This window comes from Oryx dammah, unplaced genomic scaffold (assembly GCF_014754425.2).
Source record: "Oryx dammah isolate SB20612 unplaced genomic scaffold, SCBI_Odam_1.1 HiC_scaffold_26, whole genome shotgun sequence".
NCBI lineage: Eukaryota > Metazoa > Chordata > Mammalia > Artiodactyla > Bovidae > Oryx > Oryx dammah.
Genome location: NW_024070210.1, coordinates 52,859,531 through 52,877,398, shown reverse-complemented (window position 1 = coordinate 52,877,398; position 17,868 = coordinate 52,859,531). Strand labels below are relative to the sequence as shown.

Sequence of the window (17,868 nt, the reverse complement as noted above, 5' to 3'; positions counted from 1 at the left end):
GCCTTGCCCACACTTGGCATTATCAGTTTAATTTTAGTCACGCTGGTGGGTATGTATTATAAGCATCTCATTATTGTTTTTTTTTCTCTCTCCCCCCCCCATTATTGTTTTAACTTGCTTTTCCTTGGTTATTTATGAAGTTGGACACTTTTTCATATGATTAATAATCATTTGGATATTCACTTTTGTGAATTGCCTATTCAGACCCCCTTCACTGTTGTCAAGTTTTTATTTGCTTGTTAGTTCTTTGTTGGTTTTAAATGTTACAAGTAATTTTCTCCTGCTCTTGCCTTTTCAGTCTCTTAATGGTATCTTTTGGATTTAATAAATACCAATATTTAGCCATTTTCTTTATGATTAGTGTTTTTTTGCCTGGTTTAACAAGTCTTCCTTACAGCAGCATCATGAATATAATATCTTCTGGAAACCTTTCTAAAATTATTTTTTAATTTCCAGATACATAGTTTATGTGGTATTTATTTTTGCATGAAATATTAAGTGTTTTTTTTTTTTCAGTTTTCAGCACCATTTATTGAAAAAGACTATCCGTTCTCTGCTGTCCCATTTTACTTGAGTTATATACATGAATCTAAGCTGGACTTCCTATTTCTTTATTCTGTTTTAATTACTCTAGTTAGAGTAATTACTCTAGCTATACACTTAGCACTGTCTTAATTACATTAGCTTTATAAAATCTTTTACTGTTTGATGAAGCAAATCTTGTCAATTTTTTATTTTTAATTAACTTTTATTGGAGTATATTTGATTTGCAATGTTGTATTAGTTTCCGGTGTGTGGCATAGTGAATCGGTTATACAGGCACATATATTCACTCTCTTCTAGATTCTTTTCCCATATAGGTCATTACAGAGTTTGGAGTAGTTCCGTGTCAACTTGTTTTTCTTCAAGAATTTCTTGGCTGTTCTTGGCTCTTTGCATTTACAGATTTGGGGATCAGCTTGTCAGTTTCAGCCAACAGCAACAGGAAGATTGGGCTTTTTGTTAGGAAGTGCATTGACTCAGTCAATGTGGAACAGATTAACAGCTTTATAATAACAAATCCTTCAATCTGTAAACTTTAGTTAGATATTCTTCTATTTATATCTTTAATTTCTATTAATATCTTTATGATTTTCTTTGTAAAGTTCTTGCACATCTTTTGTTAAATATTTTTGTTGTTGGCTGATATGTTATTATAAATGATATTTCTGAAATTTTATTTTCTTATAGGCTGTTACTGATAATACAGGATTTATTTGCATATTAATTTTGTATGTTGATCTTGTATCTTAGTAACTTGGCTAAGCAATTTGTATTTTCAAGTTAATTATGTTCCTGGCAAATAATGACCATATTACTTCTTCTTTACAATCATACCTTTTTATTCCTTGCTACCTTTGCCTAGAATTCAAATAGAAGGTAAATAATGGGCATCCATGTCTGTGTCTAATCTTAAAGAGGAGATTTTCAACATTTAACCATTTTATGTAGTGTTTTGTATGGGTATTTGTGTATGGCTTCTGTTTGTAGAAAGAAGTTCCTTTCTATGCCTAGTTAAGAATTTTAATAATGAGCGGGTAAAAAAAAGAAATTTTCAGATATTTTCTCTGTATTTATTGAGATTATATGATGGTATAACTTGTTTATTCCACTAATGTGATGAATCATATTAATTAATTTTAAAATGTTAATCCAAACTTGTGTTCCTGCCATAATTCCAGCTTGCTTATGATATATTACTCTCTTTAAATATTGGTGAAAGTGTCAGTCACTCAGTCATGTCCAATTCTTTGTGACCCCGTGCCTCTGTCCAAAAATTGGTAGATTCAGTCTATTAATATTTATCTTGCCATTTGTGTTTATAAGTGAGATTGACCTGTAAGTTTCCTTGTGAGGTATTGGTATTAAGTTTATGTCTTAAAATGATTCGGGATCTGTTTCCTCTTTTTCTGTTATCTGGTAGAATTTCTGTAAAAATCAGTGTTATTTCTTACTTAAATGTTTGTTACAGTTGACGTGTGAAGCTTGAGGGCCTAGAGTTTTCTTTTTGAGGAGTTTCTGATTATCAGTTCAGTGTTTGCTCTGTTTTTAAATTGAAGTATACTTGATTTACAGTGTTGTGTTAATATCTGTTGTAGAGCAAGATGATTCGGTTATACTACATATATATGTGTATGTATATATATATGCATGTTCTTTTTATATTATTTTCCATTATATTTTAATCATGGGATATTGAATATAATTCCTTGTGCTATACAATAAGACCTTGTTGTTTATCCATCCTGTATATATCTGCTAACCCCAGACGCCCAACCTACCCTTCCCCCACTCCATGTTTCCTGGCTTTGTTTCTGTTGAAAAGTCAGCTGTTTATCCATTTATGCTGCTTTGCAAGTAATGTTTCTTTTTCTTTGCCAGACTTTAAATTTTATCTCTCCCCCTTTCAACAATTGTCCTACATTGTACCTATGTTAGTCTTTTGCTGTTGTAAATATTCCTTTTTACATGTTGTTCATTTTATAACATATTGCTCCTTGGTATATGATTTGATGACCTTTACCAGTTTGGGAGAATTCTCAGTCATAATCTCACCAAACATCACTTCCTCCTCATTTGCTTTCTCCTCTGGATCTAGGTTGTATTATGTTACATCTTACTGTGTTCTGAACATCCCTTACATGGTCTTCTCTATTTACCCTCCTTTTGACTCTTCATGAATGATTCTCAGTATTTTCTTCTAGTTTACTAATTTCCTCTTCAACTATCCGTAATACACTATTTCACCCATCACCCGATTCCTTAATTTCATTTACTGTTTTTTTTTAGTTCTAGATTTTTCATTTGGTTCTTTTTATACATTTCTGTAGAAACTCTTTTATATAGTTGCTATAAAAAGTCTCAATTATGTCTTAGGCACAGTGAATACATCTTAGGTGTATTAGGCAAAATTGCTTTAAAGTCTGTATCTAATACCTCTGTTATCTAGAGTCTTTGCAAGTCTTTTCTATTTGTGTGTGTTATTTTTATAAGGCTTCTGTAACAAAGTACCACAAACTAGATAGCTTAACACAATAGATATTTGTTTCACAGTTCTGAAGGCTGGAAGTTTAAAATGAAGGTTTTAAAAGGCCATGCTCCTTCTGAGACCTATAAGAGAGAATCCTTTGTTGCCCTCTTTTCCTTTTGGTGATTGCCAGCAATCCTTGGCATTACTGGTTTGTAGATATATCATTTTCATCTCTGCCTCTGTCCTCATGCAGGATCTTTTTTCCTGTATGTCTCTATCCTCTTCCTATAAGGACACCATTCACATTGAATTAAAGGTCCACCCTGGTGGCTCAGACGGTTAAGCTCTGTCTACAGTGTGGGAGACCTGGGTTCGATCCCTGGGTCGGGAAGATCCCCTGGAGAAGGAAATGGCAATCCACTCTAGTGCTATTGCCTGGAAAATCCCATGGAAAGACGAGCCTGGTAGGCTGCAGTCCATGGGGTCGCAAAGAGTCGGACACAACTGAGCAACTTCACTTCCATCATAGCTGATTACATCTACAACAGTTCTATTTCCAAGGAAAGTCACTTTCTGAGGGAGTAGGAATTGAGGGTTTCAACATGTCTTTTTACAGGGACACTTCATTCCGTGCCATGTTGTTTTTCTCTCTTCTTGTTTATTCCATGTCTCTTCATTGTATGTCAGAATATTCTTTATCAGGGGCCAGTTTTTATTGTATATAAAAAATTCTGGACATGATGTCAAAACTACAATGTTGTCTTCCTAAATTACTCTTGACTACACTAGCAATCTGGATTCACTGTAATCCAATTACAGAGAGTTAGGTGGTTTGAAGCTTGGCTTTGTACCCTAGAAAGGCCAGTATGTTTCCCGCTTACTGCTGGGATGTTGCCATTCATGGTCTGACATTGACAGTCTTTGGAAAAGCCTGCTTGCAAGGCTGGTTCTCTGCTAGCATCTCGGAACTTGGCTAGTAAACAGTTTTCTACGCTGATGTCAGACATCCATTAGCTGATAAGGAGGGCTCATTGTACCTACACTGTTTGTATAAATAATATGGCTTATCCTGAACATCTGCTTTCTGAGTGTCTGGAATTTTGTTATGTGTTAGGCAGAGGGTTGCCTGCATGATGCATCCCCCAATAAAAGCATTGAGTGCTGAGTCTTCGTTAAGTTTATCTGGTACAAAAAGATGATGTTGCTGGAGGAATTAAGTGGATCTTGTGTGGCTCCAGTGAGAAAGGCCTTTTTTTTAACTGTAGAAAAATGTTTGTAACATAAAATGTACCATTTTAACAATTCCAGGGTACAATTTACTATACATTAAAAAAAAAATTATCTGTTTATTTTATGGCCACGGAATGTGGGCTCTTAGTTCCCTGATCAGGGATCTAACTCCTACCCCCTGCACTGGAAGCACAGTGTCGTAACCACTGGATTGCTAGGGAAGTCCTGGTGTGCAGTTTTTGGTGTATGATTTCCTATGATTAAGTACATTCCTAGTGCCATGTGACCATCATCACTGTCCATTTCCAGAGCTTTTTTATCATCCCAAATGGAAAGCCAACAAAGGTTGAAGGTTGCATCTCATTTTCTCTGAACTTTATCCCACACTTCTTTTCCTTTTTTGGATTCTCCTTTTATTTGTTTCCTTTTGCTATCATAAATCTTATCCATGTGTGCCACTGTATGTTGAAGCTATAAGTCCTTGTAGAGAAGCACTGAGCCGGGGTCCCAACTCAGCATGTTTGTTTATCTAATTCATAGACCAGTTTTTGTTCTTCTGATCTTGAGAGATTGTTGAAAACTCTGGTTCATCTCTTAGGTCTCAGTTGCTTTCTCTAGATTAACAGGTGCTCCTAAGAGAGAAGCGGCCCTCAGTGCCAGACTCACATCTCCAGGTGTCTCTCTTCTCCTGGTTTTGGCTCTGAATATAGTCCCATTCTCTTTTTCTGGTAACCCCTAACAAATTATGTAATTTAATTACTCATAGTATTTATGGCCTGTCTCTGTTTTGTTTATTGATATATCATAAGCACCTGGAACAGTATCTGACACACAGAGGTGCTCAATAAGTATTTTTTAGAGAGAGAAGTTGGCTTGGATAGTTGGTTGAAGGAACAGTAAAAACTCAAGGAGAAGGGAAAGGGTAGATAACAAACCACAGAATTTATATACTTTATTCATTTTACTTTTCCTAGATGTGTGTAAGACAAGCCATTGGAATAAAAGAAGAAAATATTATAGCTTTTATTTTTTCTCTAAAGAAATTAAAAACTGAACATTATTCATGTTAAGTTAGTAGACTGACAGGTGGTCCTCTGCTTTGAATGGTGTTGTAGAGTTCTGTTACATATAAAATAGAAAATATTTTTTATTGTCTCCACACTATACACCGTCCAAGAGACAGTGTGCCCAGTCCATTCCATATGGATGGCCATCCTCAGAGTTGTGTGATGTAGCATCCTCGGGTTTATTAAGGATGACTTTGTTGCTGAAAATGAAAGATGCTACTTATTTAAAACAGCAACAACAAGAACAAAAAAGAAACCCTCATATATGCCACAGAGTCCATCAGTGGCAGGATTAGAATTTAGTCCGTGTTTTTCAATTATTTATTTATTTGTTTTGGTTTTGCTGGGTCTTTGTTGCTGCACCTGGACTTTTCTAGTTGCGGTGAGCAGGGGCGTCTCTGCGTCGCAGTGCACAGGCTTCTCATTAAGTAGCGTCTCTTGTTGCGGAGCACGGACTCTAAGCACATGGGCTTCAGTAGTTGCAGCATGCAGTTCAATAGTTGTGGTGCACAGGCTTTAGCTACTTTGCAGTGTTTTGAATCCTCCCTGACTGGGAATCAAACCTGTGTCCCCTGTATTGGCAGGCAGATCCTCACTCACTGTGCCACCAGGGAAGTCCTGGTTACAATTTTTAAGTATTTATAACTTTGCTGTAAACCTTGAACAGGGCTAGGAAAAAAAGGGGTCGGGGGGAGGTCAGAGGTAACAAAAATGAAGCACTGTGTGTATAACAATGTTAGTCAGTGTGCCTGAGTACAAATAATTCATTGTGTCTTAGAAACTGGGATGAAATCTTAACCAGAAGATTTCCACGTGCTCTTATTTCTTTCCCATGCAATCATGCACCCTAGTCCTTTCTAAGTTGTGACCTGTGTTTTCCTCACTCAGCCTTTGCTAGCTGCTGCTCCATTTAACTGTGGCATTTCATTGTCAGTTTTCCCTGCCCAGCTCTGTGATCTCAAAATTTAAAAGAAATTTAAGACAGTTTCTTCTCAGAAATCAAAGCTGGGGACCAGTGCATTAGAGCTTTCTTTCTTTTATTTTTGGCATTAGATCTTTTGGAGAGAAAAGTGAGAGTAGAGTTTACATGTGTGATTGAGAGATTCAGATATAGCGTATCATACAAAACACAAGAGATACAAAATGTCATTTACTGAACTGAAGAGTATATTGATTTACAGGACTCTAGTTCAGCAATTATCTAAATTGACTGTGTGTCGCAGTCGTTTGTAGAGCTTGTTAGATTGAAGATTATCGGCCCTGACCCTAGGAGTGTCTGATTCAGTAGGTCTGGATTGGAACCTAAGACTTTAGCGTTTGTAGCATGTTCTCAGGTGGTGCTGATGCTGGTAGTCCAGGGACCATACCTTGAATATCTTTCCTGTAGCTCCTAGGCTCCTTTTCAGGTAGAATAAAAATACTTGTTTTTTGTTTGCCTGCTTTGCTATGAACACGTTCTTCTCTTTAGATTGCTGTGTTGTTTTTTCCCTCTTGCCCCAAACATTAATATGTACTCCCTAAAGAAAATTCCCAAAGTCATCTTACCACAACTTCTGTATCTACTTTTCAGTTATCTAATGTATATCAGTTCTGCATAGTCGACATACAAGCAGTCCTTCCTTTGTGCTATTCTGATATCCACAAATGTCAGTTACAAAGGTATACTAACTGTAATTGTGTAAACTACCAACTTTACTGCTGACTCTTCAGTCCACAGATCACTACATAACAGACATGCATCATGACCAGTCACCAATCATATCACTCCTTTAAGAATCTGTCAGTGTTTTTGGTCGCTGTGTACCTGTTACTGAGATCATGCATAGAAAGCAAAATGTCTAGTTGTGTTCCCTCCTTGTCTCCCAGTGATAAACTCACATGATGTTTTGTAAACGTGGATAATCAGAAGAGGGAATTGGTCAACAAAGATTAAAGCACAGCAAAGAAACAAAAGACCATACTGCTGAAAATGGAATTTGAATTGAATATAAACGGAGTTAGAGAAGAAATAACTGACAGTAGAAATGTTGACACTGCTGAGGTTCAAGAGACGAGATAAGCCACCAGAGGAACTTAGTGAAAGTGAGCAGACTCACATAAATAAGGAAAGTGTTTGTGGCATGAAGGATGAAGGAATGACCCTGGCACAGTATTTTATATTGAAGGAACTCTTTGAGATATTTCATGACCTTAAAAGTGCAAAGGGTATAACGTTGGGAGCTGACCCAACAATGATCAGCAAGTGTGACCCTCCTCCACAGCATAGAAAAGGTGCTTGCTCCCTATCTTATAGGTGCTTGCTCCCTAACTCTTATAGGGAGTTGTAACAACAGGAGAAGGTGACAAGCACTATTCAGACTACTCTTAATGAGTTTTATAATGAAATAATACTTTAAATCTCAGTGTTTGCAATTTACAGTCTACTAAATAAAGATTAGTTTTTACTGTCTTCATTTCTCCATGCATTTATCACTGATGGGGAATTTATAATGTTTTGACAAAAATATCTTAAAGGTAGTGGAACAATTGTAATTTTTCCCATTGACTATTAAAATTGCTTGCATAATTTTGGCTTATGCATGATTATTTTTATCATCCCCTACTACATATAGAGTAGGGACTGCCTATATATATGTGTGTGTGTATATATATATGTATGAATTCACGCATGTATGTAAAGCCTTGATTTGTATTAACTAACCTTCCCAACCTTGATACACTTAAAAAAGTATTTGGATAGCATACTGTGATATGCAAAAGAGTCTACGAGGGTTAATGGCCAGGGAGCTGTTGCCATCCCAAGTCTTGTATAGTTGCCCCAAAGACTAGGAGATAAACATCTGAACTCATTTGAGGCCCACTGGTTAAAATGTTCCAATGTTGAGAGAATTGAAGCCCTCATAGAACTTAGTACAGTATTCTCTGTATATTTTTGACTAATGTATTTGACATATACTATAATACATACTTTTCATTGAGATTGCTTTAAAAAGGTAAAAACTGTGAGTTTCCTCAAAGACACATTCAGTAAATGTCTAAACTGTTTTATTGTACTTAATATTTATTGCCTTTTGACAGTCTTTAAACCATTAAACTGTGTCCTTTTTATTAGAAACGTCACAGTGTAATGAGTGTTAGAAATGCAGAGGTGAAACCGAAACTTGGCACAGGAAAGAATAAGTAGGCATGGGAAAAGATTTGTTGTCTTAGAAGAAAAGTGTCTGGTAAAAATGTTTCTAATTCTTTTTTATGAGCACAAAGCAAATGAAATGAAAGGGGGCAAGATAAGAAATGAGATAATAAATTATTTGCAGGTTTGTTGCATTATGATTGATGTCAACTATCCAGGTCACGTGTTTTGATAACCAAATTTTGGAAGCTAAAAAAAATTAAAGTGATATTATTTTCAGCATTAGTGAGTATTATACTCTTAGCGATTGATGTTTTTGACTGGTGTAATAACATGGATTTTGTATTAATGTGATTATATAACATTTAACTAAACGCCATCTTTTGTATCACTTCCCTGGCACATTCCAAGGCCTGTGTTGTGTCTCAACCTGTTTTGTTGGAGAACATGTGCAAGTGTAATCATGAGAGTTTGCTGTTTCTTTGAATTCTAGAATTAGGTCATGTGTATAAGAAAGTAAGACTTGGAGCAGACTATTTTGATTTTTCTTTTTTAAACCATAGGAAATCTCTATCATGTGCTTTAATTAAAAAATAAGCTAGATTTTTTTTAAGGTTTATTGAGGTATAACTAATAACATTTTAAGATATTTAAATCATATATAATAATGATTTGATATATGTATACATTGTAAAAGAATTCCTCTCATCTAGTTGAATTAACAAATCCATCACCTCCAGGTTTTTGTTTTTGTTTTGTTTTTTTTGATGAAAACATTTGAGTTCTACTCTCTTACCAAATATCAGTTATATAATCTACTGTTATCAGCTAGAGTCACTGTGTCATACATTAGATCCTCAGACCTTATTCATCTTGTAGCTGAAGGTTTGTACCCTTTTAGCCCCCAACCCCTGAGAACCACCTTTCTACTTCTTTCTATGAGTTTGACTTTTATTCCCCCAGATTCCTCATATAAGTTATCATGCAGTATTTATCTTTTTCTTTCTGACTTATTTCACTTAGCATAGTGTCCTCAATGTCCTTTATGTTGTTGCAAATAGCAGTATTTCCTTTTTTCTCATGGATGAATAATATTCCATTATTTGTGTGTGTATCACACCTTTATCCTTTCACCTGTTGGTGGACACTTAGGTTATGCACATCTTGGCTGTTGTGAATAATTAAGCCAAGTTTTTACCTTAACCAAGTTTGTCTGAGAAATGTATTTATCATACCCAAACTATAAATTTTATTTTATCTGCTTGCTTTTATAATATTACGGTATGTGCATACATGAATGCTAAGTCACTTCAGTCATGGCTCTTTGCAACCCTGTGGACTGCAGGCCACAATGGGATTCTCCAGGCAAGAATACTGGAGTGGGTTGCCATGCCCTGCTCCAGTGAATCTTCCTGATCCACATCTCCTATGGTGCCTGCATTCCATGTAGATTCCTTACTGCTGAGCCACTGGGAAGCCCAGCACCACCTGAGAAGCTCTCTAAAAATTTTATTTCCATAAAAATGCAAGTTTACTAGAAATTAGAAACCACTGTTTCAACAGTTGTTGTTCTTAAATTGTAGAGTTAGAGATGATTTTTTTGATGTGGACGTGTATAAACTTTTCTATGTTCAGCAAATATTTTAGAATTAATATATATTCCTTTATAATCTGACTTCTGGTGTTATTTTAAAATACAGCTTTACTTAATAAACTTAATAAAATGTCTATTTCTCTTTTTAGAATATAAAGTTCCTTTATAATTATGACAATTGTATAAAAACATCTTTAAAAAGATTGGATAGCTTCACTTTTTGATTTTTAAATACAGTAATTGTTCTTTTTAAGTTTGATCTTTTATTTTAGGACATATTGATGCATTTACATCAAAGCTTTTCCTGCTTGAAGAAATTACCTCAGAAGAATTGAAAGAAAAACTTTCAGCACTCAAGTAAGAAATTTTGTGGTAGGAATTTAAAAGCTTGTTAAATGATCATTAATTTTTCTTTATCACTAAATATTGGTTTAAATTATTTATTTTCAAGACTTTCATCCTTTTATAAACTGGGGTGTTCCTTGACCCAGTTTGTGATCCATTTCACATTAATCATTTCCATCTCCAAATTAAATGTTCTAGTGACACTAGTATTTCTACTTAAGACAAAGGAGGCTAAAACAATAGAGGAGTCTTCCATCTTGGTGAACTATGGACACACATATTTCACTTCTTTCCAGAGGTGGGAAAAAATAGCCCAGTCAGACTTTGAGCTCAGGGATATATACACTCATTCAGGTATTCTAACTTCTAAAAATTTGTTCTTCTACCAACTGTTAACTGTATATCAGATTGAAATTAATTTAATTTGCATCTCACAACTTTCCAGGAAGAACCTTTAATCTCCATTTTATACATGAGGAAACTGGAACTTGGAGTGACTTTCCCCAGAGCGCACTGCTGAGCTAGGATGACAGCTTTGGTAGTTAATATGTTTGATTCATCTGAAAGGATGGGAAGTCGCCCTGACTTATATTAGTTCTGTAGTTCCAGCTTTGGGGCTTGTCATAGTTTTTGAAGGCTGCAGATTCAAGTTTGACTTCTTTGCTTATACTTAAACATCTGTTATAAGTATTACTTCTTTTGATGGGTAACTTTTTATTTACATATGTGAATAGAAAAGCTTCTCCATACATTTATGCACTGCCTGCTCTACCTCTCCCAGTGAAAACCATTTTTAAATAAATAGTCAAGGGAATGAATGTGGGTCTAGAAGAGATATTTAAATCAATATCTTATATTTCATTTCCTTTTATTCATTTAAAGTACCTCTCAATTTCTTTGAAATTCACCACCACCATCTCTAAAAGGCAAATTCTTCTGCAGATTAATTCTGCTAAAGACTTTTTAAACTTTTAGACTTCAAAAATTTTAAACTTATAAACTTATTAAAACATTTATAGTTTGAGAGACTTTCCTGTCAGTCCAGTGGTTAAGACTTCATGAATCAGTGCCGGGGGGTTTGATCCCTGGTGGGGGAACTAGGATCCCATATGCTGCGTGGTACAGCCGTAAAAACAAAAACATTTTCTTAAAAAACACAAAGGGAAATACATTCTTTAAAAAAATCATAGCTTGAAGATAAGAGAGAGCATTAATGAATAAAACTGGTATTTTTCATTGTAAAAACATTTTCTTAAAAAACACAAAGGGAAATACATTCTTTAAAAAAATCATAGCTTGAAGATAAGAGAGAGCATTAATGAATAAAACTGGTATTTTTCATTGTAAAAACATCAGAATATCCCATTCTTTTATGTATTTCCAGGGACTAAACTCAGTTACTATGTTTTAAGGAAATGAAAGTATAAATAAAATGATAAATAATACTAAAAAAAAAAAATCATAGCTTGAAGATAAAATAGTGATCTCTTTACTGATCAGTGTTCTGACTGACACAAGCCAAAATACTTTATGATTTTTAAGGGAAATCAGAAAATGGCAGAAATGAAGTGAATACTAAAATTCAGTCAAGTTGGAAATACATTTTGATATTTGTTTTACATTATGTCATCTGTTGTTTTCTTTTGTTATTGAGACATTTCTCTTCCCGAGGAGTTATAGTTCTTAAGATTAAGGTTTTTGTTCCTTAATTTTATTTGGATTTCTTCTGTTTAATAGGATTTCAAGTTTATTTAACATCCTCCAACACATTCTAAGAAAATTAAGTAGGTAAGTACTCTGGAGGCGTTTTTCATTGATCTTTGAATACATCTTGTTAGGAATAGACAGAAAATAACCTAGAAATACAAAATTTATTCTGTTGTGTCAAAGTGGAACTGTGAAAATATAAATAAGAGGGAAATATAATAACATCTGGCTTTACTGGGCTTACAGTTAAACATTTTTTTCTGTACAGCTATTATAATGGCTTCCTATTGCTACTATAACAAATTATCACAAACTTAATGGCTTCCGACAACACAAATTTATTCTCTTATAGTCCTGGAGCTCAAAGATCTGAAATTCTCTTCACTGGACTAAACTTGTGTCAGCAGGGCTGGCTCCTTCTGGAGGCTCTTAGGAAGCAGTTGTTTCCTTGCCTAATTTTCAGCTTCTAGTGGCTGCTTGTGTTTCTTTTCTTTTTTAATTGAAATATAGTTAGTGTACAATATTATGTTAGTTGCAGGTATACTAGATAGTGGTTTGATATTTGCATACATTATGAAGTGATTGCAATAAGTCTAATAACCATATATCTCCATACAAGTTGTTACAGTAGTATTTATTATATTCTTTATGCTGTGTGTTACATCCTTGTGACTTATTTATAACTGGAGGTTTGTACCTCCTAAACCCCTGTGCCTATTTCTCCACACATATACTACCTCCAGTCAGCAACCACCCTTTTGTTTATGTATCTGTAAGTCTATCTTAATTTTGTTTCTTTTGCTTTTCAGATTCCATATATACGTAAGATCATGTGGTATTTGTCTTTCTCCGACCTATTTCACATGGCACAACACCTTCTAGACACAGCCATGTTGCTGCAAATGCAGTATTTCATTTTTTATGGCCGAGTAGTATTCCATTGTACTTTTATCACATCTTATTTATCTGGTCATCAGTAGACACTTAACTTGCTTCTGTATCTTGGCTCTTGTAAATAATACTGCAATGAACATTGGTGTTTATATATCTTTTTGATATGAATACCCAAGAGTAGAATTGCTGGATCATATGACAGTTCAATTTTCAATTTTTTGAGGTACCTCCCTACTATTTCCAATAGTGGCTGCACTAATTTATAATCCCACCAGTAGTGTACAAGGATTCCTTTTTCTCCACATCCTTGCCGACACTTATTTATTTTATTGTCTTATTGGTGATAGCTATTCTGACAGGAGTGAGATGGTATATCATTGTGGTTTTGATTTGCATTTCCCTGATGATTAATGGTATTGGCCATCTGTTTGCCTTCTTTGGAAAAATACCTGTATTTCTTAGATTGTAGTCCCTTACTCCATCTCCAAAGTAACATCGTTCACAGTTTTGCTTTTGTTGTTACACTGTGTCGTTAATCACATTTACAAGCCATTGATGGGTAAGGTTCACAAATTCTAGAGAAGAATGACTTATAAGTATGATTAATCCTTGTTTTTAATGATAGATTGTGAGGAAGAACTTATATCCCCCATAGTACCTTTGCACTAGAAGAGTGTAAAAACAACAACAAAAAAGGAACACACAGGATGTCAATCATATCCTTTTACCTCTTCATGTTGGTACACTGAATTCCTTAAAGCTTTCTAAAGAGAAAGGTTTAATGGAGATTTGACAGAACTTATTATTGTGATAGTAGAGGATTATAATTAAGGGTATGGTTTTTTTTGGTGTTTGATTGCCTGGGTTTATATGCAGGTTCTGCACTCAGAACTTGGGCAAATTAATTAACATCTCTAATTTTTGGTTGTCTCTAATATGGAGTTAATTATTTTATCCCTTCAAGATTTGTTGTGTAGGATTTAATGACAAAAAGGACATAAACAGTGCAACAGTTAGTTCATGATAAACATTCAGTACCTATTAACTGCTTCAGTTCAGTTCAGTCGCTCAGTCATGTCTGACTCTTTGCGATCCCATGAAATGCAGCACGCCAGGCCTCCCTGTCCATCACCAACTCCCGGAATTCACTCAGATTCACGTCCATCAAGTCAGTGATGCCACCCAGCCATCTCTTCCTCTGTTGTCCCCTTCTCCTCCTGCCCCCAATCCCTCCCACCATCAGTCTTTTCCAATGAGTCAACTCTTTGCATGAGGTGGCCAAAGTACTGGAGTTTCAGCTTCGGCATCATTCCCTCCAAAGAAATCCCAGGGCTAATCTCCTTCAGAATGGACTGGTTGGATCTCCTTGCAGTCCAAGGGACTCTCAAGAGTCTTCTCCAGCACCATAATTCAAAAGCATCAATTCTTCGGCTCTCAGCTTTCTTCACAGTCCAACTCTCACATCCATACATGACCACAGGAAAAACCATAGCCTTGACTAGACAGACCTTTGTTGGCAGAGTAATGTCTCTGCTTTTCAATATGCTATCTAGGTTGGTCATAACTTTTCTTCCAAGGAGTAAGCGTCTTTTAATTTCATGGCTGCAATCACCATCTGCAGTGATTTTGGAGCCCAAGAAAATAAAGTCTGACACTATTTCCACTGTTTCCCCATCTATTTCCCATGAAGTGATGGGACCAGATGCCATGATCTCAGTTTTCTGAATGTCAGGGCCTCTCATATTGTGATCGTTCTGTTAACTGTTTCTGCCGCTTTATTTTAAACTTTTCAGTGTAGTGTGTCACATTCACCTTTCTATCTCTGTTCACCTATTAGTAGATAGAAAGTAGGTACAGTGCTTGTTTAATTAAATGTTGTGTATAGAAATGGTATGTATATGTTCTTAACATACTAATATGTCTGTGTACTTTTCGTTATGTGTTGTCCAGGAATTAGAGAATTAGGGAGACTATTTGTTTCACATTAAATTATTGAAAACTTCCAAACTGACTGACATAACAATGAAAAGAAAATAATTATATATCCTGAACTTGGAATAAGAACTAAAACTAGTTGCTGAAAAGGCATGAAAATAAATTAGAAGATTCCTAAATCTTATTTGATCATCAGAGTGTTTTTAGAGATGATGTCCCATTCCCCTAATTGTTTTTTTTATTTCATTAATAGATCATGATTAAGAAAGTGCTATTGAAATTGACACAGTGAATCAGTCAGTTGAGTTTTACTGTGAATTTAGTTTGCAGGAGGGTTCCTACTTGTTGTCTCACGCCGCAGAAGATTCTTCGCTCTTGATCTACAAAACCTCTGATGGAAAAGTTACTAGGACAGCATACAATTTGCATAAAACACATTGCAGCCTTCCTGGTGTGCCTTCCAGCCTCTCAGTTCCCTGGGTCCCTTTAGACCCCAGTCTCTTATTACCATATCATATCCATCATGGAAGAATACCTTGTACTTTTCCACCTAAGTCACTGGGTCCCACAGCGCAACAAAAGGTAGGATCTTTTCTGAAATAAAATGTTCCACTAGGTTGTTTATTATTAATCTATTTCACTAACTATGCATTTCAACCTGATGTCCATATTTGCCATGTTAATCACAACACCATTCTAAAAACAATGTTTATTGGTAGGATAGGTAAAGTTGTATGCTCTTGTGAACCCAGTCATTTTAGCAGAACTTTCTGTTTTTTGTAAGGGTTATAGTCAACTAAAGAAAATTCTATTAGCCTGCCCAGTGAGGGCATAAGCAAGGCAACCACATAGTTAAAGCCCTATGTTCCTATGAAAAGCAGAGTTATAATTTTTGTGCAGTTTTTATGTATACTTTTTTATTTCATTAAATATTTGAGGCAATTTGCAGAAGAATACATAGAATAAAATTATGGTGATGCAATTAAAAATTGATAAGTAGGATATGGAAAAATATAAAAGCAAGTGTTAGTAATTAGTGACTGCATTGCCTTATTAAAAGTACAATAAAATGTTAAGTAAATTGTGTTTTAATGCTAAGTATTTTTTATAACTCAATATTTTAGTTATAATTAATGTCATACTCTTTATAGCATCCTTCCTAGAAATAACAGTTGAATGATATTTCTCAGAAACTTTTGTAAAACCATGGTTAGAGATACTGTTTACCATGTAGCCCATTCTTTATATCATGTAAGAAGTTCCAGTTCGAGTTTAGTTGAAGGAAAACTTTTCTTCTCTGTGAGTGAATCCGACTTTTCCTTCCCTGCTGCCAAAAATCTTTGAGTCAAAATTATTGATTCCTCTATTCTTCTTAATATTTCACTCCACAACATCTATCACTTGTATATCATGTGGATATTTTCTGTTTTTTTTTTCTTTCTGTATTAATCTGCAAATGTCCAAAATTCCTTTGGAGAAATAGCTAGAATGCAGATATTGAGGATTATTTTGTAATTTACAGTGGTTTTATGGTTTACAAAGGTTGTTTATATTTTTCAATTCTCCACTCTTATTATTGAGAGAATCCTTTTAGAAATGACAACTTCTTGTACATTGTTAACTTTGGCCAAGAAAATACATAAATGTAGTTAATTAGTTGGAACAAGTGAAAGAGTAGACAGAATGAGTTATCAGTATTTTAAGCCATTTTAGCTACAGTTTTTGTTGGGTATTTTTCAGTTTTCATTTCAAACTGGAGTCTTATTTTCTCTTCCTTTCTCATTTATTCTTTGTATCTTTCTTCTCCTTTGGACTCTTGTGTTTTTCTTACTCGTTGTCTGTTTCTCCAATTCATAATTTCTTCTCTGTCTTTACCATCGCTGACCTTCTTATAGTTCCTTTCCCTCCCTTCTTAGTTTTCATTTCTTCTTTTCTACTGTCCTTCAGTTTCGTTGTTGTAAGCACATTGTTCTAAAGGTCTGTCATTCCTTCATTTCCTCATTTAACATTTCAAACTTTTCCAGATTTAACACAGAAGAGTGATTTTCCTTTTCACTTCTCTCGGTTTACCCTGATTTGTCTGCTTTCCTGATTGTTATTTGAAAATATCATAGTTTAAAACTGTCAGATTAAAGCTTGCTTAGAGGCAGTTAAGTGGCTAGAGGCTAAAAATATATAAAGGACAATTTGCAGGGTAATTATTCCATGTATAAACAATAGAGTTGACTGTATTGTAAACATGTTAAACTGTCCTGTTCTTTGCTTCTTCTCCTAGACTGGTGGAACAAGAATGCCTACCCGAAGCCACAGGAATTCAGTTTCCGTGGAAACGAAAAGCCTGCCTGCTCAGCAAGTTGAAAATGAAGGAGTGGCTTCAAGTAAAAGAAAAATAACTTAAAGACTGTACCATGGAAAACAAAGAAAAACCAGTTATCACAACATTTAGTTTAGAAAAATTTGAGGGAAAATATACCTGAAAGATCTGTACCGCAACAGGAATGTTTTTGTTTTTCTGTCCTTGAGAGTTCTTAGAGTGCCTTAAAAAAACACTTTGACTATGTGAAGCAGTGTTCCAACTCAAACAGGCTAATATGCCCTTAACACCTGAGGTTTGAGGAGACTATAGATATGTTTTAGCATTATCGTGGCAGGGAAATATAGAGAGAAGAAAATATTTTTATACCAGACCTTTGGCAAAAAATTGTAAGTAGGAAAATAATCTGCTCTTTCAAGAGCAATATTTATCATAATGTATTAGATTAATCCTGGAGGAGGAAATAGCAACGCATTCCAGTATTCTTGCCTGGAGAATCCTACGGACAGGAGAACCTGGCAGGCTACAGTCCATGGGGTCGCAAAGAGTCGGACACGACTTAACAACTGCACATTAGGTTAATCAGTTCAGTTGTAATGCTGGTCTATTGGGGTTTGCTCAAAAGGTTAAATCTTGCTACTG

The 17,868-nt window shown here is 35.1% G+C and overlaps 1 protein-coding gene across 3 annotated transcripts in view; it reads left to right on the top strand.

Annotated features, from left to right (window-relative positions):
- ICE2 (interactor of little elongation complex ELL subunit 2) overlaps positions 1–17,459 on the top strand; it is a 66,922-nt gene extending 49,463 nt beyond the window's left edge. For 2 of the 3 annotated variants that reach the window (XM_040226658.1, XM_040226660.1), the window contains exons 13-16: positions 10,304–10,388; positions 12,114–12,164; positions 15,236–15,494; positions 17,188–17,459. In XM_040226658.1, coding sequence (XP_040082592.1) covers positions 10,304–10,388; positions 12,114–12,164; positions 15,236–15,494; positions 17,188–17,310 — 518 coding nt within the window. In that variant the 3' untranslated portion in view covers positions 17,311–17,459. The remainder of the gene's footprint in view (positions 1–10,303; positions 10,389–12,113; positions 12,165–15,235; positions 15,495–17,187) is intronic. The other variant, XM_040226659.1, reaches the window with a different exon arrangement.
- Positions 17,460–17,868: the final 409 nt, after the last annotated feature.